The sequence below is a fragment of the Danio rerio genome, chromosome 2 (genome assembly GCF_049306965.1).
Source record: "Danio rerio strain Tuebingen ecotype United States chromosome 2, GRCz12tu, whole genome shotgun sequence".
NCBI classification, from domain to species: domain Eukaryota; kingdom Metazoa; phylum Chordata; class Actinopteri; order Cypriniformes; family Danionidae; genus Danio; species Danio rerio.
Window position 1 is genome coordinate 33853704 of NC_133177.1, and position 16808 is coordinate 33870511.

Below are 16808 nucleotides of genomic sequence, written 5' to 3' on the forward strand. Positions count from 1 at the left end.
TCAGATGATGTGAACATTAACACTTTTCAGAGACAGTTCTTTCAGTACTGTTAAATCTCGTTCTTGGTGAGTCTAATGAAGTGTTGCCGTTGCCATGGTAGATATTAATGGATAAACATAGCGCTACAAGGTCACTCTGAGTGAGCGTGAAACATCTGCTTGCAGGAACAGCTCTAGAGCGAACATACCCAATGGAATCTGTAAGATGCTCAATTACAAATATGTTTTAGTATAAATAGGGTTTAGCGTGCTAATTATGGTTTATTGGTTCTTAGAGTGTCCATTACTTTTTGAGCTTGAATAGTCGGCCAACTTTCTCGGTTGCAGCAGTTTTATTTATTTTCAAAAGCTTCAAGTTTGATGGCAGTGAAGTAAGGATAGATAGACAGACAGACAGACAGACAGACAGACAGACAGACAGACAGACAGACAGACAGACAGACAGACAGACAGACAGACAGACAGACAGACAGACAGACAGACAGATAGATAGATAGATAGATAGATAGATAGATAGATAGATAGATAGATAGATAGATAGATAGATAGATAGATAGATAGATAGATAGATAGATAGATAGATAGATAGATAGATAATTAAATTACACAAGGGGAATAAGAAAATGCTAAACTTTCAGTTATTTTAGGTAAAAAATAGACTTTCATTTTAGCATTTTCTTATTTTGTGCAATTTGTTTAATTATTTACCTGCCTTTATATATAAATTATTGCATATATAAAACATTAAATAAAATAAATAAATAAATAAATAAATAAATTTATATAAAAGTACACAAACTCCTGCATGAAAAATATTTTGATAATTAATAGTGCAGGCAGGTAAATAATTAAACAAATTGCACAAAATAAGAATATATATATATATATATATATATATATATATATATATATATATATATATATATATATATATATATATATATATATATATATATACATACATATATATATATATATATATATATATATATATATATATATATATATATATATATATATATATAAATATTTTAGATGATTTATTTATAAATGTCTGTTTCATTTTTACACACTTGTTAGCCAAATTTATATATATTTCCACCATGCAAGATTTATTTTCCACCTCATGTAAATTTTCTATGAATGAAAGGAAGGTTAGGGTTAGGGAAAATTTTTAGGAAATCATTTTTAGGAAATTATGTAAGTAAACAAATAAATAGACCAAAAATAAATATTCGTAAGAGCAAGACAACTGTAATTATATATAGTGTTGGAAAGGGACATGGGACAAAACAATTTCATGGAAAAAATAAAAAGAAGAAAGAGGAACACATAAGCATCGAGATTAACAGCATTATTACATTCTTACCAGTGACAAACAAATGGAAAAGAGAACAATCCGCAGCCGTGACTTTTATTATGGTGTGTATTCCACGACCAACCGGAAGAAGCGCGTTGTGGTGGTCGGCATTTAAATACCTCTACAAAGCAAATAAGTGTCATTCCCATATAAATATGAACCGAATTTTCGGTCGGAGCAAACAAGCGGCGTCTCCCAACCTTTCTGACTGCATAGGCAATGTAAGTACCGTGGATTTAAGAATTTATTGCCGAGCATCAGTCGAGCGTCCTGATTGGTGTTTTGATGTCAGACATGGATGTGCTGTGGATGCTGAGTGTTCATTATCCCGTTATTCTGCAGGTGGACACGAGGATTGAGTCAATCGACAAGAAAATAGCGAGAATCGATGCCGAGCTCATGAAGTATAAGGACCAGATGAAGAAGATGAGGGATGGACCCTCAAAAGTGAGCATCAGAAAGTCGAGTTAAATAAAGCAAACATTTTAATAATAAAAACAGGCAGCTTTATAAGTCTGTGATCACTGTTTGTTTTTAATGCATCTTTTACATATTATATAATATTATCATTGTAACGTGTAAATGTTTCTTTAAATTTAAATATTAAGTAGAAAAAATATAAGTTTTAATTTATAAGTATTTAAATTATAAAAACTTCATAAGAGTTTAATTAAATTTATAAGCATAAACAAGTCAATTATAATTATAAGTGATTATGTTTAGATAATTTTGTTTATAAGTATTTACAGTTTTTCTCAGTCGCTTTGGTGCAATTTTTCACTACACTGTTTACATTTGCACAACAGGTCATGCATTTCTCAAAACAATTAGTCATTTGTGCACATCCTAGTAGCAGTTTCTCATTCTTTTCAACAAATTGCGAATGCTTTTGGGCATGCATCAATTGCTTTCATACAACTCTCTGCTGTTTAGAACATTATCATTTGCTTATGTCATGTCAGTCAAAATGAACTAAACTTGTAAATGCTGAATAGTCATTCTATATAAAACAAATAGTCCTCATTTCATTACTTGAGTCATTACATACAAAAATGTTGAACTATGTGTCAAAATCTGTCAAGCAAATTTTTTTAACAAATTTAAATCTTTCTTTTCTTGAAAATGTCTTTAAAATTGAACAATTTGATGAATGATTTACAGACCTGTGTATGTTGTAGGTTCAGTTCTGATATGTACTGCAATATTGTGTACAGTTGTGCACAGGTCTACCCAAAGGAAGTTTATGTTTGTTGTAAATAAGGGTGTATTTATTCTTTTGCACAATGCTGTGAATAAATTAGGATTGCAAAGAGCAAATGCAGTAAAAATGTGAAACATACATATTCAGTGTCTTGTACTCAGATACCTCACTAAATGCAGTGATGTCTAACATTACTGTAGTTTTCAAATGGCAGTGCTAATAGTATCTAGTGCTGTCTTGAGCATTTTCAGGAAGTGTCACCAAAATCTGACTTTTTTGCATTGAAAAAAATGTCCAGAGTAAACTGTCATAATGAAAACATGACTAGGCTATTTGACTATCTTGTTCATAAACAATGGTGTCAGGACTTTTCATTTTAATGACACTGACACTTTGACATGAATACTTGCTTTTGAGGAATAAACTATCCATTTTGAGCATGTGACGCGCTTTTGCAGGTTATCAGCTAGGTTTTGCAGTTTGTACTAATTGTTTTGAGAAAATCCTTAAATGTTGTGCAAAAATGCACTAGTGTTGTGAGAAACGCACCAAAGCGACTGAGAAAAACTGTAATTATTGTACTTTTTTTGTTTGCCAAGTCTCATTTTATATTAGTTTCTTTACTTTTTTCTTAATTTTGACTTACATTTCGTTCAAAAGAATCACTCTTACACATAAATAAAAATACAATAAGTTTGTTTGAATGTGTTTCAGTTAACATCATATTTATGCCAAGAACTAAAAAGTTATATTTTTTTCAAAACATGATGGTCGTGTATATCAGAAAAAATTTCAGAAGGACCCAAAATCCTTAAGTACATCAATAAAGATCTTAAGTTTAAATTGATGGATGACTTTAACTATAATATTGAAATTATGCATTGAATTTTTTTAATTTTTAAAAAAGCCTAGAATATAAAATTAGATTTTGAATTTCACTTAAAACTAAAATATTGTATTTAATCTATCCGTAAGACTGATTCATTTAGTTTAAAATAAATGTAAGGGAAAATTTAGAAACATAGAAATTTATTTTTAAAAATATTTGTATCTCACTGTTAATCGTAAACAGTTGTAAGTATGAGCTGAATGATCTCTTCACAGAATACAGTGAAGCAGAAGGCAATGAGAGTGCTGAAACAGAAGAGAATGTGAGTTTGTTTGGAGACTAATGTGCATTTACAATGTATGAAATGTTTCAATATCAAGAATTGTGTTTTCATTTAACCCTGGAAAAAAATGTTTAAAAAAAACTTGTTTTTAATAATAATGTAAAATAAAATTATTATTCGTTCTTTCTCCACCACTATTTTTCAGGTATGAGGGCCAAAGAGATCAACTTTCTCAACAGTCTTTTAATATGGAACAAGCCAACTATACAATCCAGTCTTTAAGGGACACCAAAACAACAGTAAAGACTTGTTATTTTACATTACATCTGTCATTATTACTGCCAGTATTAGTTTCTGTTTACTTTAAATCACACGCAACCTTTGATTTGCAAAGATCCAGCTTATTTCATGTGATTTCTCTAATAAAATGATTGCATAATAATTTTTTCTTCCATAGTGTTCCCAGCACATCTGACATTTACATTTATTTGATAATGATTTAATAGATTAAAAGCATGCCCATTTTTTGTAAAGATGGTATTTTCTTTATATAATAAATGTTTATTCTGTATATTTTTGTAACTTTCTTAAATGTCATTCTGGAAAAAAAAAACATTTTCAACTACTGAACTAAAAAATGTATTCATTTATAACATAAGACATTGTCTTCTTAAAATAAATAAAATCAAAATTAATTCAAATTCATAAAGTTAATCTGAAAAATAATTACTGGTGTCATTTAAAAAATTTACGAATATTCTAGAAGGAGTCACTTTTTGTGCATACGGGATTCACTATTATTTATTTACTTTAATTGTTAGATTCTCCAGACTTTTTGTACTTTCTTAGGTGGAAGCTATGAAGATTGGAGCAAAAGAAATGAAGAAAGCATACAAACAAGTGAAGATGGATCAGATTGAAGTATGCCCGTCATTTATTTCGAGACTGATATACTGATTTTGATGTAAACTGATTTCCTAAAGTTATATTTTGGATTGATGATCTGCTATAAATAATATACACTTTTCATTACTGCAATGTGTGACTAATAGGACCTGCAGGATCAACTGGAGGACATGATGGAAGAGGCCAACGAAGTACAGGAAGCTCTCAGTCGCAGCTACGGCACACCAGAGATCGACGAGGATGAACTGGAAGCAGGTGTGTGTGTGTGTGGTGTGTGGTGTGTGTGTTGTGTGTTGTGTGTTGTGTGTTCACCTTTTTTTGTGTTTCAGAACTGGATGCTCTGGGAGATGAGTTGCTGCTGGATGATGATAGCTCTTATTTAGACGAAGCCTCATCTGCTCCCTCTATTCCTGAAGGAATGCCCAGTGACACCAAAACTAATAAGGTGCCAACTGCATTGATAAAACTGACCAATCAGTTACCTCACCTCCCTTTAGCAACTGTTGCTAACTCAGGAAACAAAAAAATCTGTGTTATAATATATTTGATCTGTTTTTATACATTTTGGAAATGTAAGTATTACCAATGGGAAAAAGTGATATGTAAAAGATTTAAAGATAAATATGATAGATAACTAGATGGATAATTTAGAAGTCAGGTTTACAGATCTCAGTGCAAACAGAAGAAAGCGATTTTAGGATCAACATTGTTTGTGCACTGCAGGCCAAGATTAAATGACATAACTCACAGGCCTATCTAACTAATCTGAGACAGAAGCTGTGATGCTGCGTGATGATTGTCTTAAAAGCACTAATTAAAAGCAATGGTGCTTTGACTTGTACATCCTTTTGACGTGTACATCCTTTTTGATCTTCTGGATGTTGGAAGTACTTATTAAAGTGTAGGATTAATGTCCATCCTTCAGGAATAATCTTTAATGTTCATCCTCTCCGGAATACTCAAATAAGCGTAAGAAGTATCCTTGACACATGGTTTTATCAGTTTTGTTGTTCAAACAGCATCAAATTGATGAGATTGTATCTTCAAGTTTTGGTGCTTCCTGTACGACTGATGCTCAACTGTTTGAGGGGAGGAGCTTACCGATTGGTCAAGCGTCTTTAGCCCCTTTTACACAGTTACACTGGGCTATGTTCAAGCTGAAACTGGTGTGCAGCGTCAACCGAGAAGGACCGGCACTTCAAACTTGGAAGGAAATAGTCAGACTTTGTTTAATGATTACTCGGGCCAGACGGAATCTGCAGACATTTTTTGCTATTTCTGCGCAGAATGTGGATGTGGAATGATTTTAGGAGTATCCTAACTAAAACCTTAATATATGAAATAAAAATTAATACCTTTTTAACTTGTATTTAATGTTTATATTGCAAATCCAATTAGATCCACTTTGTTTGGTAAACAAATCAGGTATTCTATATAATATATCTACTAAAAGACAGAAAATATTACTTTACAAACTGTATTGTAAATAAATTGTATTAAAAAATTATAATATTCAATAATTATACTGAATTTATTTTTAAAACAGAATAGATATACATTTACACACATTTACTCAAGTAAACAAACAGAATCAATGATAGGCTAAAAATCAGCGGAATTCTGCGCGCGCAGATTATGTGTGAGCCTAATGATCAATAAAACATTATTTTTTCAGTGGAATAAACATTGTATATTTAGATTTCAAATGGACTTTAAAGTCTGCATGAATTGGAAGTTGCTTAGACTTTTATCTCAATATGTTGATGTACTTCGAAACTAAAATGGTGGACAATGGGGCAGGCATCTGTCAGGACAGACAGTTGCTATGGTAGCCCTCAGGTTGACATCAACAGAAAGATCGCCACTTTAAATGCAGAAGCATTTGGTCAAACTCTGATTGAAGATTACCAAAACTAACTTTTTTTTCAATTAATGAACTTGCATGGATTTATTATTAATTTTAAACATAACAATATTAGCTAGCAAAATAATCATTATAAATTTTGATTTAACGCTGACTTTAAACATGTACAGTGTTTTTATTAATTTGATCAAACTCCTAAAATTCTCCAAAAGAACACGAAGACTGGCTTCCTGAGCTGCTATAGTTTAACTTTTGCATCATCAGAACAGAGTGTTCAATGCTCCGCCGTTTCCATTTCAAAAACATTTTGAAACATTTTTTCACGACCGAATTCAGCCCCGTTAAATTGTCATAAAATCACCTGAATGACCTCACAGGTAAATTTAAAATGTGCTGTTTAAACACAGCAGAATAATGTACATTTACAGGCAATATTACAACTTCTCATTCTGGAAACCTACTAGAATATCTTTTCTGTTTTTTTTTTATTCTTTTTTTATTAAACATTTTGGTTTTGAACAAAGCCCGGGATCCACCCAACAAAAACTGTCAAATATAATAAAAACAGTAATATTGTAATAATGAGTACAAAATCAGGATTGAAACATAAATGATACAGTCTCTCTCATATTTAACTAAAATTGTACAGTTTTTTTACTGGCACCATTAATTTTGGCTGTGGTGTATTCCAAACTAATAATGTCCAGTAGATAGAGCCTCCAGGATAGATCAGTTGGAGCAGATGGATCCAGCCATAGTTTCAGGATTGTTTTTTTTTTTTTTTTTTTTTGCAGCAGCAGCAGCAGCAGCAGCAGTCAGAACAACTGACATAATCTTTCTTTGGTTGATGTATAAGGAGAGTGAGGAATTGTCCAGCATGAGAAAAAGCAATGGGTCTCATTGGATCAGGGTTTCCATTAGTTCTGATAGAAAGTCTCGTACTTTGGTCCAGAATTATGCAATTTGGGAACATTTCCAGAACATATGTATATAAGTTCCTTTTTTTGGTATTTTTAAAAAGAGACGGATCGCACATGATCTCTTTACAGTAGTTTACTGGAAAGTCTGTGCATGTGAAAAGGGCTATTGTGAAATCATATTGATTATCATTTGGTATAATACATGTTTTTGTGATATGTTCAATGCATATTTGTGTTGATCTGTCTTAGGATGGCGTTCTGGTGGATGAGTTTGGCCTGCCACAGATCCCTGCTACATAAGAATCTGTTCTCAGAGGAGTTTTTTTTTTTTTTTTTTTGGTATGGTGGAAGAAGTGTTTTTGTGTTGGTGTTTAAGTTTTCTTGCATTCATTACCCAGTCTAGCACATGGCTTTGTAACTATAATGTGTTGAACATAATATTCTAAGTTTATTTAGAATTCAACATTCAATTTTGCAGTCACTTTTAGTTTTTAGTTATCCAAAAAAGGCTCATTGCATGTGGGTCAAAGACAAAAGGCAAGGCAAGGCAAGGCTAGTGTATTTATATAGCACATTTCATACACAGTGGTAATTCAAAGTGCTTTACATAAACAAGAATAAAAGAAATAAGTATAAGAAATAAAAACAGCAAAGAATAAAAGTAATTAAGAACAAGGAATAAAAAGAAAAGAAAGACATAATAGTGTGATCTGTCAGACATGGCACAGTGCTCATTAAGTAAAGGGGTTTAAAAGCATCAGAATAAAAAAGGCAATTAGGATACTTACAACAAGAGTCATTCTATGGCTTTATTTATGAACATAACTTGCCAACAGATTAAAAAAAATAACTTAATGTTATTAACCCTGCTTGAGTTTCCTTCCGCTGAACACAAAAATGCTGATAACCTATAGACTGTTGTTTTAGGACACAAAAATAATATGGAAATTAATGCGTACTTCCAGTTGGTAGAAGTAGAAATATTTCTGCTTGTGTTTAACAAAAAAATAATAATAATTTGTATAGGTTTGGAACAAGTAAAAGTTGGAAAAATTAGTGGGGTGGGGGGTGGGGGACCAATGAATGGTCAAAATAATTATGCTGTTTCATTTTTCCATAAATATATCTGCTATGCTGAATGATGATGGAACATTATTTCGACACTTTATTTTCCCAAAACATTATTTGAACCATTAAAACAGACACTTACATTAAACTTTCATTTTCTATGTACCTGTACATAAAATGACTTTAGTAGATTTAATTTAACTAATTTAAAATAGGACTCTTTTAACTGTATATCTTTATTAATCGTATTTTTGGGTCACCAACTATGAATTGCCTCATTTTGGGGCTTAAGAACACTACAAAGAACTGTGGAAATTTAATAAAACACCACAACTTTTTTTGGAGTAAGGATTTTATTTTCAAACATCTTACTCTTGTTTAATGTTGTTAATAACAAATAAGCTCATTTTGTATTGTAGCAGGGTCTCATTTGAAATTTACATTTGTCATGTGAAATAAAATCTGTGTCCTTGTCAGGAGTAAATATGTCTTTACTCTAGAGCTTGTTGACATGTTGAACATTATTGTTGACGCAAAACCAAGTTTTTCAGCTCAGTTCTGGGTTGCATGAATGAAGAACCTGCTTGAAGCGGCACTGTACAGCAGTGTAGTACAAATAATGCTTGACGTATTACTTGGTCATGTTTTTTAACCCCATTAACACATCAAGATCTGAAATGTGAAATGCATCATTGGAGTCCGAGATGCAATAAAGTGTTTTTTTAAGAGCAGAGCATTTTTGTGTAATCATTGGGCTGTTCATCATGATACAATAACAGACATCAGAAAAAAGAGTTTTATTAAATGTCACAGGAACTAAATGTATTACATAGGCACATTACAACAGCTGCCAGACAAATGAAAAATATGTTACACTAATTTTAGTGCATTCAAAAAAATCTTCTTTTTTTTATAAGTTTGTTCCAAATGTTTTATGGAAAATAATTTATAAAATGGAAGAAATTTAATAAGCAAACTACCCACCTTTTCGTGGTAATTATAATAGAAAAACAAAAATTAACAGCAAAATCCTAAATCCTTTCAATTGTATGCTAAAAACATTTCAAAATATTAAATATTCATAAACAAGTCATAAGGTATCAACCTAGATAAAAGAAATTACATATTACATAAATTACATAAATATACAGGCCCATAGCCTGGTGAAAGGGGCGGTTCCTTTGCTAAAAAAGTGGACCTTTTTACAGTTATTCACCTTATTTTCTATTTAACTACAAAGTTAAGTATTACCGCATTTCAGTGACATTTTTGGATTTTTGGATTAGCTTTTTATTTTTGGATTAGCTTGTCAGGTGCAACCACACTTTTTAATGTACCAAAATTTTTAAAGATTTAGATGAAAGGAATATGAAAAAAACTTATTTAAAAAAGAAATCTGCTAAAGTTTTAAATTAAAAACTACATATCAAGGCTAAGTAGCCTGTGTTGTCATTTATTTAGCAAATAGCAAACTGGCCAGAACATTAGCATCACTACTAATAAAAAAAACTATACATAATGATATTAATAATAGTAACAATGTAGAACTTCCCAATTTTCTAGCCACCCTTGTAAAATAGTATACAATATTTGGAAATTCATTGAGAAGAACAATAGTCTAATTCGTATTAAAATGAACTTTTATAAGCCTAAAAATCTACTTTTGGTGCTTCATGCCTTTTTGTTGGTCACTTTTTCTTTCAAGAATTCAGATTTAGACAAAGTTATTTGTAAAATGTTTTCCCTATTTTAAAACAATGCAGTAGGTCAGTAGTGAAAGATGACTTAATTAATACCAGATACTTGGTCTCAAAGCCTTCTTTGATGAGTTATTTTCACAATTTATGATGGTATAGCAGTCCAAATTTGTCCAAATAAGACACATGAGCTAGGGACAAATTCTGAACCTTGTCAGTGGGGGGTGGGTCTTTCAAACCAGGCTATGGGCCTGGACAACAATACTATGTACTGTAAATAAATTAATATATACTATACTACAATAAGTTTTATAATAATTGGAAAGTCTTAAGTATATTTAATTTTATATGTATATAAACACACATAACCACACACACTTAAGACCTTCCAATAAACATGACGCTTATAATATTTAATACTTCCAAACTCTTTGTATAAACTTCACATGTATGACGAACATTATGCAACATATATACAATTGTACATTAGAGGGTTGTTTATACATATAAAATGTTTATATACTTTAATATATATAAATTATTAACTGCGTTTTGACTCATAGAAATCGCAAAACTATGTCAATAATACATATAATACTCCATTGCCCTTTTAAACTAAAGAAACAATGTTTTTGACAGAAAGCTTACATTTGTGAATATGAATTTTTGCATGTACGTTAATATATAATATTTATTATGCAGGCCAAAGGAGAGTAGGATGATATGAAGAAAATGGGCGTGACGCACACGATCGTCACTTCCGGTTGCACATGTACACACTGCAAAGTTGTGAAGCGCTAGCTAACAGTGTGCCGATATGGCGGAGAATGCCTTGACAGTGACAGTTGCTTATGGTAAATATGACAGACCTGCTTTCATATTTCAAAAAATGGATCGAAAATAAACGCGATCACTATTTAAATCGATGTTAGCTTGATGCGGTTCGACAGTGTTGAAGCTAGCTATCAATGAATGATATGAACATCACTCCACCACAGCTATTTTTCTATTAGCATAACTTAACTTACATATACAGGTTATGGTTATATATTGGAGTCGTCAGGTTAACTGCAACTTGTTGTTGAGGGGGGGACCTACAGTACAGTGCAAGTTAGCTTTCTGAATTATTCTGAGCAATAATTAATCTAACGATAATCATAATATTGAATGTTCTTGTCTCAGGCACAACCAAACACAGCATCACTTTAACAGGTCAAGATGGACATGAACCACTGTTGAAGGATTTGTGTGAGGCGCTGACAGAAGCCACCGGAGTACCAGCACCATCCCAGAAAATCATATTTAAAGGTAATACAGCAACATATATGCTCTGTTTAATGTTTCTGGGTTCTTGGGTTCCAAGTACTCACCGGCCACCTATGTTGGGTATAAACTACTGTAATTATCGTGAGCTGAATGAAACACCACAGTGTTTGGAATAAATAATTCTAATCTGAACTGCAGTAGTCTATGGGGAAATGCAATAATAACTATCCTCAATGATAACTTGATGTGGTTCTTTCTGTAGGGAAGTCATTAAAGGAAATGGAAGAGCCGCTGTCTGGCTTTGGAATAAAGCAGGGTTGTAAAATGATGATGATTGGAAAAAGGGTAAGATGTGTGCTGTGTTGTTGTTATTTTTTTTTTTTTTTGAAGATATATCTGTTCAGAGACTGACAAGCTGCTTCATTTCTACAGAACAGCCCCGAGGAGGAAGTTGAACTAAAAAAACTTAAAGATATTGAAAAGTCAGTGGAACAAACCGCTAAGAAGCTTGAGAAGGTGGACGGTGAACTCACTGGACTGAAGAACGTACGTGCGACATCACTATACCTGTTGTATAAGGCTAGGCACAATAGGCATTCTCATCATTTAATTCATACTGAAATGATTTTCAGGGTTTTCTTGCGAAGGAGTTGCAGGCTGAGGCGCTAAACAAACTGGACCAAAGAGTGAAAGTTGCTGCCGAACAGTTCATGAAGATCCTTGAGGAAATAGATGGAATGGTAATTGATTATTTGTTTGTTTTTTTTAGGTCATATTACTTCACTAAAAGTTTGACCTTGCACAATTGACTGCAATCTCATACATTTTTGAGGTCATCACCCACATCTCAAAATCCAATCAGTAAACAATCAATAGAACCAAGTGGTTGCACTGGATGTACATCACAAGACAGATGAAAGGATCTGTTGCTACTTTTGTTTCTTTGAAAACTGTTTAGTATTTATGTACACACACACACACACACACTCACCGGCCACTTTATTAGGTACAGTACACCTGTCCAAATGCTAGTTATTACAAATTCTAATCAGCCAATAACATGGCAGCAACTCAGTACATTTAGGCATGTCAACATGGTCAAGACGGTCTGCTGCAGTTCAAACTAAGCTTAAAAATAAGGAAGAAAGAGATGTTGGTGCCAGACAGGCTGGTCTGAGTATTTCAGAAACTGCTGATCTACTGGGATTTTCATGCACAACCGTCTCTAGGGTTTACAGAGAATGGGCAGAAAAAGAGAAAATATCCAGTGAGCCTTGTAGACGCCAGAGGTCAGTAGAGAATGGCCAGACTGGGTCCAGCTAATAGGAAGGCAACAGTAACTCAAATAACCACTCATTTCAACCAAGATATGCAGAAGAGCATCTCTGAACACACAACACATCCAACCTACAGCAGGGCTACAGCAGCATAAGACCACACCGGTTACCACTCCTGTCAGCTCAGAACAGGAAACTGAGGCTACAATTCACACAGACTGGCAAAAATTAGACAATAAAGTTTTGGAAAAACGTTGCCTGGTCTGATGAGTCCCGATTTCTGCTGCAACATTCAGATGGTACGGTCAGAACTTGGCATCAACAACATGAAAGCATGGATCCATCTTGCCTTGTTCAAGCTGGTGGTGGTGTTGAAATGAGTGGGGGATATTTTCTTGGCACACTTTGGACCCATTAGTACCAATTGGGCATCGTGTCAACACCACCGCCTACCTGATATAATATTAATCTTGTTACTTATGCACTGTATTTATAAACACTTGCATTTTCCACAGAGCTTGCCTGAGAGTTTTAGCGATTGCAGGATGAAGAAAAAAGGACTTGTAAAAACTGTTCAGGTAAATCTATGACATTTACATTAGGCTAGAATTAATTAGACACTTTTGATATTTAACATACACATGACTATGGACACCAGTTTTGTGCTTTGCCATGGGATATTTTTATGTAACTGACTCTAAAACTCTAAAACAAATTGTGATTTGTTTAATCATTTAAATTTCAGAAAAGAATGCAGAATTGTAATATAACTCAGAATTCAGATCTTGATTTTTTTTACTTTGCAACTCTGAATTTACAGATAATCAGAACAATAAAAGTGAATTCTAAAATGCGAGATATCAAACTCAACTCAAAATCCAGTTATTGTTATCACTTGCAATTTTTCAGTTTCAGTCCTGCAGTTAACTTTCTAAAGCTCATAATTGGGAACATTTGTGATATAAATGAGAAAAGTCAGTTACTGGTCCCACAATAGATAACGCATGATTCACCAATCTGATTTCCAAAGCTGCGGTCACACTGGAGTTTGAGCATGCAAAATTCTGTGGTACGGCGCTGTGAAATAGGCGGGATTAAACAAGATGATTAGAAATTTTAAAAAAGCGAGCGATTAGTCCATATTTAAAATTTTTGTACAGAGTGGTCATGTTTTGATCCTCGATTGGTCTCACGCAGTCAAGTGATGCGATTTCGCAGGTAAGAGTTCACCAAGCTTGAACTTTCCAACGCAGCAAATTGTGAAACTTGATGCACCACCAGCTTGTGTTTCCGGTCTGATGCATTCGCGTGCGTATGAATAGAAGTCTATGGGGAGAAAAGTCCACTGACCGCAGCTTTACCCTTATTATCTTAATCTTAAAGAATCCCCTCTCCCACCTCTACACCTCCCTCTTTTTTCTAGATAGGGCAGCTGGCAGCCCAGTGGTTAACACTGTTACCTCACAGAAAGAATGTCACTGGTTTAAAGTCCTTACTAGAACAGTCGACATTTCTGTGCAGAGTTTGCATGTTCTCTCGATGTTTGCAAAGGTTTCCAGGTTACCTCTCACAGTGGCACTATAGATGAGCTATAGAGAGCTCGAAGTTCTTATAAGCTCAGGGCTCTCTCCCGGGACATCATGCCAAACACGCTTTATAATCAATCATCAGCTAAGTGTGAACTCTTGAAACATTTGTTTTCAGATCTAAACATTGTTCTCTTTTTTTTTTATGTTCAGGGGTACTTAGCGCAGTGTGACAAAGTTGAAGCTGGAATATCAGATCACCTGGCCAAGATTCAGACTAAAAACTTAGCCTTAGCAGAGTGATGGTGAATAAAGACCGGAGGCATCAGCAGTAAATGTTGCTGCTCTGTGGGCGACTGAAAATCCTCACTGAGAGCTTTGGCACTGGAGGTGGTCCTGCAGTTCATCTAAACCCCATGACCCACACATGCACCTCTCATACAGAGAACAACGGCGGCATTTCAGACATTTTCTTATCAGTTTAGATTTTTCATGGTAAATGTTAGAAATACCCATGGCTTATGACAGGTTTAATGACGGAAAAGTTTCAAAAATCTGAAGCCTTTTAACTTTGTTACCTAGCCTAAGTTTGACAGATATTTGGATTCATAGTCGTATTACTTTGGTCAAATGGAAAAAAAAAGATTAATAATGGTGCTGGAAGAATGTCCTTTCATGTGATTTCATTAAATGATGTAATTCAATACATAACTCAACCTGGTGTGAAACTTTTAGATTAAAAAAGTTATTCTATTTATTGAAAGGGTGGAATTGTTCAAAGCAAAGGAGTGTAGCTTGATAGTCCTTGTTTTGTTTTATCATTATTAAATCTCAGGGTGCTTCAAACCACTGGTGGTTTTCTCCATCGATTTATGTCTCCAATGTTGTTCTGAAGTTAATGAGAGAAATTAAACATTTGAAGACAGCTTTTGGTGGTTTCTTTTTTTTTTAAACTTTGCCTTACTTTTTAGTGTTTATTAAACGATATAAGGTTATGAGTAAAAGATTAGTTTTTCTTGGTTTAAAGATATCTATTTTTAATGCTCTCCTAGACAAGCTACCGTAAATAAAACAAATGTTTAATCACAAAATGTTTTCCAACAACAAAATAAGTAAATTTCTCAATTTTCATTCTAGAAATTATCTCAGATCATCCTGTTCAAAAGGCTTTAACTCCCTTCTTCTCAAAGTGAAAAGATGAAGGTCAAACAAGTCACTACTGGCACAAATTAAAACAGACGAAAGATTAAGAAAACAATGTGCAGGATCTGGGCGTCTGAAACATGAAGCAAGATTAGCAACGCAAACTTTCTGCAATGTTATATTTTGATTTAGGTGCTAATTTGTGTTAATTTGTAAGTTATAATTTGACAGTTTAGGGGTTGGTTTAGAGGCATGCCTACTTTTAAAAATCATGTTTTGTGCAGTCATATGAATTCATACAAATGAGTCACTTTTCTGACAGTATGTAAAAGAGTTTATAGTTAAGAGCCAGTTAGGTTTAAACAAATTTCTGGTTTTAGGTAGGTAGCACAGCTTCAATTGATATTTGTTGCCATGGTATCTGCATGGCCAACCTGCTCTGGGGCAGGTTATGTTTTGGTTTAGAGATCACAAATCAAAGTTCCACCAATCAACTTGTGACCAAAGTGACATCAACATTTCATGTTCATGAAAAACAACTCTTAGTGTGCTTTATTAAGTATTTTCCTCTCCATATACACCTCATGCCTTCTGATAAGCACTCCAAACTTTTTGGAAAACATTCTGTGATTCTGAGAGTGTTCCACACGGGTGAGTGGGTTTGACAAACCATCTGTAGGAGACACATTTCCTCTCAGCATGGTTGGAGGGTGGAACAAGAAAAAAATAATTTAAAAATTCCAGCATTTATATACTGCTACTCTCTTATGAGTTGAAGTGCTTATTTTTTCCTAATTTCTAAGTTGCTTTGGATAAAAGTCTGCTAAACGAATAAATGTAAATGCACTAAAGCCACTCACCCACTTTCTCTTACTCAAAATTAAGTCTCTTTACAGTAACAGGATCAGATTTTAGCTAATATTTATAGTTATTTTTATGCTTTATTAAATCTGTAATCGTTACACAAGCAATCTTAGATAATCAAATTATTTAAATGTAAATATACAGATATGTGCACTGATAAAATAAGCATCATGTTTTTAATCAACAAAAACGACGATATGAGCTTAGATTAGAATTTTTGTAAGCCTAAATTTAAACAACTAACTTCACTCTCATTAATAAAGCAATGTGTTTCCTTTCAGCTGTTGTCCTTCATGAACAGCTCTTTTCATCATGCTGTATTAAATGCTGCTCACTGTGATGTTCTGATTTTATGAGCAATCCCTCCATGATCTCAGGATTAAAGGACAAGTTTATAGGAAAAGTTAACGAACAGCCTCATGGTACCAACAAGACCTGTTTACACTGGTTTGGTTGTGTTAACTCAAGATCCATCCTAAAATCTAGAGTTTGTTCTTTCACCCTCATGGTACAAACCCTGGAGGCATTTTCATCTGCAGAATGAACAAATGAGAATCATGCTTGTGACAACACAAATATTAAGACTGAAGGGCAACTTTTGAAG

At 33.4% G+C, this 16808-nt stretch overlaps 2 protein-coding genes across 3 annotated transcripts; both read left to right on the forward strand.

The window, feature by feature from the left end:
* Nucleotides 1–1435: 1435 nt before the first annotated feature.
* On the forward strand, nt 1436–9165 carry chmp5a (charged multivesicular body protein 5a). 2 transcript variants are annotated; one of them, XM_073926903.1, is made up of 8 exons: nt 1436–1581; nt 1703–1886; nt 3641–3712; nt 3879–3972; nt 4523–4594; nt 4726–4834; nt 4909–5024; nt 7613–9165. In XM_073926903.1, exons 3-8 carry the CDS (start codon nt 3651–3653, stop codon nt 7661–7663), a joined length of 504 nt encoding a protein of 167 aa, XP_073783004.1. In that variant the 5' UTR covers nt 1436–1581; nt 1703–1886; nt 3641–3650; the 3' UTR covers nt 7664–9165. The 2 variants fall into 2 exon arrangements, with proteins under 2 accessions (XP_073783004.1, XP_686934.3); XM_681842.11 differs by having other exon boundaries at nt 1703–1807; nt 3666–3712.
* A 1708-nt stretch (nt 9166–10873) lies between these two features.
* bag1 (BCL2 associated athanogene 1) lies at nt 10874–15123 on the forward strand. The gene is made up of 7 exons (NM_001098736.2): nt 10874–10982; nt 11311–11436; nt 11657–11739; nt 11827–11940; nt 12027–12134; nt 13187–13249; nt 14411–15123. The coding sequence occupies exons 1-7, from the start codon at nt 10946–10948 to the stop codon at nt 14498–14500; spliced, it is 621 nt and encodes a 206-aa protein (NP_001092206.1). The 5' UTR covers nt 10874–10945; the 3' UTR covers nt 14501–15123.
* Nucleotides 15124–16808: the final 1685 nt, after the last annotated feature.